The 9,827-nt window shown below is 50.8% G+C and overlaps 2 protein-coding genes across 3 annotated transcripts; one reads left to right on the top strand and one right to left on the bottom strand.

Annotated features, from left to right (window-relative positions):
* Positions 1-1,085: 1,085 nt before the first annotated feature.
* On the bottom strand, positions 1,086-5,558 carry LOC125536459 (uncharacterized). Of its 2 annotated transcripts, none has more exons than XM_087543537.1 (6): positions 5,311-5,558; positions 4,052-5,227; positions 3,424-3,579; positions 3,152-3,338; positions 2,847-2,916; positions 1,086-1,367 (listed from the first exon to the last, which is right to left on the bottom strand). In XM_087543537.1, exons 2-5 carry the CDS (start codon positions 4,682-4,684, stop codon positions 2,873-2,875), a joined length of 1,020 nt encoding a protein of 339 aa, XP_087399663.1. In that variant the 5' UTR covers positions 4,685-5,227; positions 5,311-5,558; the 3' UTR covers positions 1,086-1,367; positions 2,847-2,872. The 2 variants fall into 2 exon arrangements, with proteins under 2 accessions (XP_087399663.1, XP_087399664.1); XM_087543538.1 differs by having other exon boundaries at positions 5,390-5,523.
* A 410-nt stretch (positions 5,559-5,968) lies between these two features.
* Positions 5,969-8,503, top strand: LOC125535478 (uncharacterized). The gene is made up of 2 exons (XM_087541093.1): positions 5,969-5,995; positions 6,086-8,503. Exons 1-2 carry the CDS (start codon positions 5,969-5,971, stop codon positions 8,501-8,503), a joined length of 2,445 nt encoding a protein of 814 aa, XP_087397219.1.
* The last annotated feature ends 1,324 nt before the right edge of the window (positions 8,504-9,827 follow it).

Below are 9,827 nucleotides of genomic sequence, written 5' to 3'. Positions count from 1 at the left end.
CCTTGATCAGCTCAATCCGGTGCAGGAGACACATAGAAGGACAGATAAACCAATTGCTAGACAAGCTTCCAGATGGGTTCCACCACGAGAAGGAAGTGTGAAGATCAATGTAGACGCGGGAGTTTCGGAAGGGACAAACACGGGGACAGCAGCAGCTGTATGTCGGAACCGGGATGGTGTTTATTTGGGCTCATCAATGTTGGTAATTCAAGGGCTAACGGATCCAACTACACTAGAGGCAATCGCTTGCAGAAAGGGTTTGTCTTTGGCGCAGGATCTTGAAGAGAATCGTCTACAGATCGCTTCGGATTGTAAGCAGGTAGTAAACCATATCCATCAAAGAGCGGGAGGCGATCATGGCACTATTATTAGAGAGATCTTACAAACTTCTACTTTATTCACGTCTTGTAATTTTTCTTTTGAACCTCGAGAGTCGAATTATGAGGCTCATAGATTAGCCAGGTTTGGTGTCTCGCTCCCTGCTGGTAGGCATATTTGGTTGGGCATCCAGCATGACCCAATTGTAATACCTATGCACATTTCAGTTGATCAATAAAGACCTAGGGAGTTTTTCTCAAAAAAAAAAAAGCAAACTTGTCCATCATTGTCCCACTCATTTCATTTCAATCAGTAGGTGATGTGTCCAAGTCCAACAAACTCTCGTATGATTAGGTATAGAGCGGAGTTTTGCGAGTTGCGAATTTTTTGGGACATAGCCTTGACCGTAACTAGAGGGCGGCAAGGTTCACACAAGAGATATCTGAACGAATTTGACTTATTCCAACATGTTAATTTCCTTGGTAAGCGTCCAGGTTAGGTTGCCACTCGCAAGGATTCTCACATATGCGTACCCACGTGCTTAAGCGTTCAACTTTTTTTCATGTATACAGTATACATATAATGTGTGTGTTGTTTATTACTGTCGGGTTTTTTTTGCAGGTTATTACTATCGTTATCAGTCATGCATCACATGCTTAATTATGCGTTCGGCCGTCAGAACCACCGAAGAGCTAGAGTCTGCTACACTTGCTGCGACATGTGGCCGACGGGCTTTACTAATGTAAAGCTGTTCCCGCGAACTATACTCATGTAAAAACATCTTCTTTTGTCTATACTTTTTAGAGGAAAGTCAGATTGCCCGACTTTATAAATAAAGCCCAACAAGCTTACAAAAAAGGCGGAAGAGGTTCAAACCGATCCATGCAGCCAACGAGGCAACCATGGCACGCAGGCCAGCAAAAACCAGGTAAAGAAGGATCTACCCTCCAGCTCCAGAAGACACCAGCGCAGGGGAGGCGGGGACAGAGTGAGAAGGCACCCGGATCTTGGAAATGAGCGAGGCCAGCCTTAGCCAATGGCTTCCATTGCTGTAAAAGGGCAACCATTTTAAACAAGCGATGAGGCTGACGGTTAGGAAATATATGCTTTGTAAATTTATTTCGAGTGGTCCAAAAACACTAGGCAAAAGCAGCAAAACGATCCAGAAATCACGAACAAACTGGGCGATCCAGAAAACACAAACAAACTGGGCCGAGAGGTACTTGACTAAGTTAAAAAGATCTGAGAACCTCGATGGGTTCCAGTTGCAGTTCAACCATGATCAAACACAACTCCAGCCAAATCTGGATAAGGCACATTTGAAGATGTGTTCAGTGTCTTCTGTCTCTCAACAAAGAGAGCAAGTTGCGTTAGTGTTGCCGCCGCGTTCAAGAATTTGGTCACTAGCTGGAAGTTTGAGTCTAATAGCCTGCCAAAGATTTTATTATTATTTAAGCAGAATGCATGCTCGCTACATAGCCTTAAAATGAGAGTCCTGCCTCCCAGAGATGAGCTTATAGAGTATAACGACTTAAGAATTTTCCCAAGGTGAAGTGGGGCCAAACAAGCCGATCGGGTGAACCCGACAGCACCGGGAACAAGGCAGTGAGGTCGTGCCAGTTGGCCAACTTTGTAGGAGAGAAAGCATGCCGGAAGCCAAGGTCCCAGTTGCAAGCAGCAAGCTCCGCAATGGAGGTGGACTGATTGGAAACATAAGAAAAAAAGAACAGGGAAGGACTGAGAGAGGGGGCCGTCACCAATCACCAATCAAGCCAGAAATGGGTGGAAGCCCCATCTCCCACCACAAATTTCAGAAGGCTTCTGAATTCATCACGCACCTTGTGGACAGACATCCAGAATTGCGAGCCATTATGAGCAGAGGACATAAAAGGTGTGGAGTTTCGGAAGTATTTATCCTCAGGTTCAGAGAAAATGCGCCACCACCACTTCATAATTAGGTACTTGTTCATCGTCGAGGTATTGATACCCCCCCCCCCCCCCACAAGGTTTTTGGGTTTACACATAAGTTTCCATTTCACCATCCTATACTTTTTCTTGTTGTCAGCAGTATTCCAGTAGAACACACTGCGACCTTTGTCGAGGGAAGCATGGCTTGGGTATACTTTATAAGTAAATTACCTGGCATTCTTTATCTTGCTAGTCAAATTTAAGTATACTTTATAAATAAATTATTTCTAGTTGTTCAGTTTGGGTATATTTAAATGGTGTTGTTAGATTTGTCACAACAGTTTTGCTATTCTTGCAGGATTGCATTTCCTTGTCATTTATAGATTCAGAAACATGCACGGAAAAAGAGGTGAAAGTATAACTTTAGAAAACATGCACAGACAAAGATGCTAACGTTGGAGAATGTGCACAGACAAAGATGCCAACTATTTTGAAATGTATTAGCTAGTTTCTAATCCCTCAAATCTATGTTAAGTACAAAGTGATGATTGCAACTACCAGATAGGACTTGTATACCTTACAGTAAACGAAAAGCTATGTAATCAGAGGTAAAATCATACCGGTGATACCGCTGAAACTGCAGTTCCTACAAAGCAGCATATCCACGCCTTAGGGCCAAGGATTGATGACCTGGTTGATATTTGACGAAGCGAATAAGTTTACAATGTCTAAATTCAGGTCATGCTCCAAAAACAAACTCCAAATTAAAGAAGTAGCCATATCTTTTAACCAAAATAGTAATGACTTAAGACCCGCATTGCAAATACAACAGCCTTTGTGGCCTTATTTTTTAACCAAGCTAGTAAATGATGTAAGACTCGCATTGCAAATACAATGACATTAAGATACGGTAATAATAACTCACAAGTTTTGCGAGTCTGACGGTGACAGACATCTATCTTTTCGATGGGTATGCCATTAGCCATGAACATTTGTGTTAACACAGGAACTCTTTCGTCATCCTTGGGACATTTTATCTTGACCATTGTAAGGTTCTTGCAAGCAAATGATATACCCTCCAGTCTGATATTGTCTTCTATTTCCTCATGATCCTTTTCATAGAACAAAATAAATGTCATGAAATAGGTCCAAATTAATCTATCACACTATAAAAGCAGTATATGAGAAAGCTCATACCGTTTTAAGTTTAAGAAAAAGAGACTCCAGATTTGGAGCATGCTGCAAGAATGAAACTAACGGATAGAAGTCGGCAGCCATACACCATTCACCAAGGGTTAACACCTTCAGGTTGCTAAAAATTTGGCATATTTCCAATTCCCTATTCAGAATCAACTTTGGCACAAAAAGTGAATTTGTTCAGTTGACAGAAAAGAATAGTAACACAGTGAATCTACTAGTAGTTAGAAATTTTCATGGAAGTGAATGTTTACTTCTGGTTAAGTTATGTAAAATGATGTTATCGTTAGACCGTTACTCATTTCCAATTCCCGTTGCTTATACAATTTTATTACAATAACACTAGAACTGTTACCCATAACTTATTGTGATTTTGATTTTTGAATATGCAGCCAGCTGTTGTTACTTGAGTCACTGAGTGCAAAAACAGTACAAAATGTGCACATAGCACATTGGACACCCAGTGGAAAAAAAGGGTTTGTAAAGTACAGGCTTTTTTCGGCAATGGAAACAACTAGCTGAAAAATATCACTTGCTCCCTCCGTTCCATATTAGCAACAGATTCATAGGAAACATAGGCATATTGATTACTGAAGGAGATATGTCAGCAACAGATTCATAGGCATACCTCTCCGGCATCAGCTATCAGGTCTAAACTTGTAGCATTTGAAAGGCTGCGGATAACATTTTGGCCACCTAAAACTTTAGCACCATCCAATATGTCAGAAGTTCTCAAGTCGGTATCAGTATCACTATCACAGTGGTCATCATCAGAGTCACTGTCGTCGCCGCTATCACATTCAAATGCATCTTCATCGCGATCTTTGTACTTGTATTCAAACTTATCATGCAAGAAAGAGTCATTTAACATGATGGTGCCGGTAGCCAGCGACCCCAGGTTTTCAAACGACGGAGCACGGTGGTATGGTATGACACAGCACAGTGATACAAGGCTTGGAGCAGCGATGGACAGGTCAGCCATGATCCTGCACTCAACCATGGTCAAACTAATAAGTGAGGCAGATGATATCTGGGGGGCATACAGGAAGCACTCCTTGAGTTCCAGGACTTCCAAAGAAGGACACTGAGAAGAGAGCTGCATTAGTGTCTTGTCTCGCAACATTGTGCCAGACAGGTGCAGGTGTTTCAGGTGGCAGGAGATGAACGGCACGTGCTCAAGATCAGAGAAGGCATCATCCCTTGGATGATGACTAAGCTGGATAAACCGTGCCCTGCGGTTTATGGCAGCACGGATCCACATGTCGACATCCGTAGAGCAGTAATCCCCCCGTCGTCATCATATTTAGGGCTATACAGCACTGAATCATCATCAACAGACGACGTTGGGCTGGACAGGAGCCGGAGTGTGTCCAACGGCGCAGACACCTCCCGAAGGAGCAAGAAGTGGTTGGCGAACCTGGCGAGTCGCATGGGTAGCCGGCCGTGACGGGCTTTGCAACAGACCCGGAGGTCGAGGCAGGGCGCAGAGGCCCAGAGGTTGCGCCAGCGGCGCGAGAGCACACAGGTGCGAGCCACCTCCCACGCCCGCAGGAACGACATGACCTTGTGGAGGAGCGCATCTGGGAGGTCACTGAGGCGGTCAACATGGGCGGTTACGGTGCCGGCGCCATACGTCTCTCCTTCGAGGACGGCGTCGACTTTGGTTTTCTTCTGGGACATTTGGTCGAACAGGTAGCCTGCACTTCGGCTCTAGATGGTCGCGCTAAGCTTACCACAAGGAAATTCCTCGGGAAGCTTGCATTACGTTGCACGGGAAGAACGTGGAGGGTGGAGTAGACCGGACCTGCACAAGGATTAGCCAAGTTGCGGTGAGTTCTTGCCGTTCAAGTACAATCACGGTGATAGCACCGGCGGGCGGCCGCTAACCTTGTGAATAAATCCGTTTGCCCCTTTTGCAACGAAAAGCAGATTCTGCAGCAGTAAATTGCTGCAGAGAGCCACAAACCTCGACGATGATCTCGTCCAGCGTCCAGCCGAGTCGGCGGGGGTCGAAGCAGGAGAAAAAGAAGACGACGACCACTAGGGTTCCATCTGTCACCGCGGCAGTGCAAGGCACCACCGCGTGACTGCCAGTTGGCTGTGCCAAGCGTGAGTGCGTGCGTGTGACAGCTGTAAGTGTGTGGCCGGAGTGAGCCAGAGGGGACGTGGGGTACTTAACCCAGCGAGAGTATTGTAGCAAACAGGCTGTCATTTTCAGTAAACTGATATTCTCTCCCACCTCTCCGTTTCTCTCTCGCTCACCCCTTTCTCAAGCCAACCTCATCCCCCTTTCCCTCACCTACCGTCGCTGGTCCTCCCTGATCTAGATCGGGGCGTGACATTTGGTTATCAGAGCCATCGAATCCTGCTGAAATTTTTCTCCGCTGCTTCCACAATCTCTTGGCCTTGATCCGTAACACCCACCGCCGCGGGTGCGAGTTGCTCCGGCAAATCGCCCAAAATCCCCGGCGGGGTTGGATCGGCTCGGAGCGGAACAACGGCGCCGTCCAAACCCTCGGTTCAGACGAGACAGCTGTTGTCCGCCATGGACGACAACACCAGCACGCTCAAGGCACTCATGGAGACCGTCCTCTCGCGTCTCGATGAGCAGAAGGCCGACAGCGAGAAGTGACTCGAGGTTCAGGCCGCCTTCAACGCGCAGGTCGCACAAGATCTGCGGGCGCTGTCCAAGCAAGTGGATCTCACCCAGGCCGACGTCGACGAGACGTGCAAGGCACTCGAGAGATCGCCGTCGCCGCGCGGATCGGGACCGGACGCCGTCCTCAACCTGTCCCCACCTCCACCCCCGCCGCCGCCTCTACGCCCTCCACCGGTCCACCAGCAACAGCAGGGACCGCCACCATCCCCACGCCTCTCCGATCAGCGCCCGCCTCTGCTTCAGGCGCCGCACCAACAGCAGAGCGAGCCGCATCTCTACCAACACCACGACACCTACATCAAGGCGCCCAAGCACGATTTTCCGCGCTTCGACAGCACGGCGCCGTACCTCTGGCTGGATCGCTGTCGTGCCTACTTCGACCTCTACCGCGTACCGCCGTCGAGCTGGGTGACCACGGCGACATTGTACATCGAGGGCCAGGCCGCTCACTGGCTGCAGGCATTTCGTCAAACACACAGTGGCCTGGGCTGGGAGGCATTCCGCGCAGCGATCATCGAGGAATTCGGCGTTGACGAGTTCGAGCTGGAGATGCACAAGCTTCTCCAACTCCGGCAGAGCGGCACCATCAGCGAGTACCGCCAGGTGTTCGACAGCCGCATGTACCACCTCCTGGCGCTCGACCCGTCGCTATCCCCAAAGTTCTTCATCACACAGTTCTTATTGGGCCTCAAGGACGAACTGCGCGCCGCGGTGCGTCTTCAAGCCCCCACCAGCATCACGCGCGCATCCATCCTTGCTCGCATCCAAGAAGAGGAGTTGATCACGCCACGAGCGCGGCCGCGACCACAACCCCAAGGCCGCCCACCTCCAGCGCCACAAGCGCCACCAGCACGCCCGGGCGCCGCGCCGCGCCAACAGCCCGACGACTACGCGCGCGAGCGCCAGCTCAAAGAATTTCGCCACGCCAACGGTCTCTGCTTCAAGTGCGGCGACCGGTATAGCCGTGAGCACCGCTGCAATCCGCAAGCGCGGCTGCTTACGATCCAGGTCAGCACGTTTGGCGAGGTGCTCACTGATGACGCCGTGCACGCTCTCGACTTGCCCGACGCTCCGGAGCATGTCGTTCCCCCTCCAGAGTGCTGCACCATCTCTGCGCACGCGCTGGACGGCTCGGAAGCGCCCAGCACCATTCGTCTCCGCGCCCTGGTGGGCAACCAGGTGATGCTGTTGCTGCTGGACTCCAGAAGCACACACAGCTTCGTCAACAAATCCTTCGTCGAACGTGTCGGCGCCGAGACCCAGGAGATCGCTACCCTGGACGTGCGTGTGGCGAACGGCGATCGCCTCACCTGCTCGCGCCAAGTCCCAGAGCTCAAGTGGTGGATGCAGGGCCATACATTTTCAACGTCGATGTACGAGCTCGACACCGGCGCCTACGATGGCATTCTAGGCATGGATTGGCTGGAGAAAAACAGCCCAATGACATGTCATTGGCAAGAGAAGTTCATCTCCTTCCTCCACGACGGCGAGTTGGTCACCCTGCAAGGTGTTCGACCCAAGACAACACCAACGCTCGCGGCCGTTCAGCCGACCGAGCTCTGCAAGCTGATCGCAGGCAATGACATCTGGGCTATGGCCATGGTGGAAATGCAACCCCCCAGACCCAAGTCGCGCATTCCTTCGCAGACGCCGATCAGCGACTTATTGGAGGAGTTTGCTGATGTCTTCACCACGCCTACTGGTCTGCCCCCTCGTAGGCAGTACGATCATGCAATCACACTGGAAGAAGGAGCTCAGCCTACAAACACTCGACCCTACCGTTACTCGCCACTGCAGAAAGACGAAATAGAGCGCCAAGTGAAGGAAATGCTCGATGTCGGCGTGATCACACACTTTGTCAGTCCGTACGCTGCTCCCGTGCTGTTAGTGAAGAAAAAGGATGGGACATGGCGGTTCTGTGTCGACTACCGGCGCCTGAATGACATCACAGTGAAGAACAAGTTTCCATTGCCGATCGTGGATGAGCTCCTCGACGAGCTAGCCGGTGCTGCCTTCTTCTCCAAGCTCGATCTACGGGCAGGGTATCACCAAATCCGAATGCGGGAAGAGGACGAACACAAGACTGCATTCAAAACCCACCACGGGCATTTTCAGTTCCGCGTGATGCCGTTTGGCCTGACAAATGCGCCTGCAACATTTCAATGCCTGATGAACGCGATCTTCGCCAAGTATACCCGTAAGTTTGTCATAATTTTTCTTGACGACATTCTGGTTTTCAGTGAGACGTGGGAAGAGCACCTGGAGCATCTCCGGCTCGTCCTGAGCCTGCTCCGCGAGCACCAGCTCTATGCCAAGATGTCGAAGTGTTCCTTTGCCCAAGACCACATCGATTACCTCGGCCACGTCATCTCCAAGGAAGGTGTCGCAACAGATGCAGAGAAGACAAAAGCCATGGCTTAGTGGCCTACACCAACAAATGCAACAGAGTTGCGCGCATTCTTGGGGCTCACTGGCTACTATCGCAAGTTTGTGCCCCACTACGGGATCATTGCAAAGCCCCTCACACTGCAGCTCACCAAGAAGGGTTTCGAGTGGCCAGAGACTGCGCAACACGCCTTCGACACACTCAAGCAGGCGATGGTAACCACGCCAGTGCTCGCCCTCCCAGACTTCAACAAGCCCTTCATGATTGAGACGGACGCTTGCGACACGGGCATTGGAGCAGTGCTGGTACAAGAAGGCCACCCCATCGCTTACTACAGCAAAGCGTTGGGAGTGAAGAACCAGAAATTGTCAACATATGAGAAGGAGTTCCTGGCAGTTATGATGGGGTGGACAAGTGGCGTGCTTATCTTTAGCGCGGGCCGTTCACAATCCTCACAGATCACAAAAGTTTGTGCTCTCTCGGCGATCAGCAGCTGGTGACTGACGTCCAGCGTCGCGCCATGTCAAAGCTGGTTGGACTGCAGTTCAAGTTTCAGTATAAGCGCGACATCGACAATGGAGCTGCAGACGCGCTCTCCCGCGTGGGCAGCCCCTTCAGCGCCAACGCCCTGTCTCTGTGTCAGCCCGCGTGGATCCAGGAAGTGGCCAATTCCTACGCCACTGATCCTGACGTGCAATAACGACTGCAACAGCTTGCGCTGCACAACCTAGATGATGACGAGTACGAGCTGGGACTCATTCGGCGTCAGGGGCGACTGTGGATCGGCGCAAACACCGCTCTGCGCACAAAGCTCATCGGCGCGATGCATGACAGCGCCGTAGGAGGCCACTCCGGAGCAACGGCCACCTACCACCGAGTCAAGAAGGTGTTTGAGTGGAAAGGACTGAAACAAGATGTCGACGAGTTCGTGCGCCAGTGCCACGTTTGCCAGCAAGCCAAGCATGAACTTCACAAGCCTGCGGGCAAACTGGCACCTCTGCCGATCCCCTCCGCACCTTGGCAGGAGCTGACCATGGATTTTGTCGAGGGACTGCCAACGTCAGAAGGCTACGATACAATCATGGTGGTGGTTGACCATTTCACCAAGTTCTCTCACTTCGTGCCCTTGTGGCACCCGTTCACAGCAACACAGGTGGCGCGCGTGTTCTGGGACAACGTTGTCAAGCTCCACGGCATTCCCAAGTCCATCGTCAGCGACCGCGACAAGATCTTCACCAGTGCGCTGTGGCGCGAACTACTTGCCGGCGCGGGCACCAAGCTCCTCTACTCCATAGCGTACCACCCCCAGACGGATGGCCAGAGCGAGCGTGTCAATCAGTGCATGGAGATGTACTTGCG

This window comes from Triticum urartu, chromosome 2A (genome assembly GCF_056163025.1).
Source record: "Triticum urartu cultivar PI428250 chromosome 2A, HENAU_Tu73, whole genome shotgun sequence".
Taxonomy (NCBI): Eukaryota; Viridiplantae; Streptophyta; class Magnoliopsida; order Poales; family Poaceae; genus Triticum; species Triticum urartu.
Note: the sequence above shows the minus strand (reverse complement) of the source record. Positions and strands in the feature narration are given on the sequence as shown.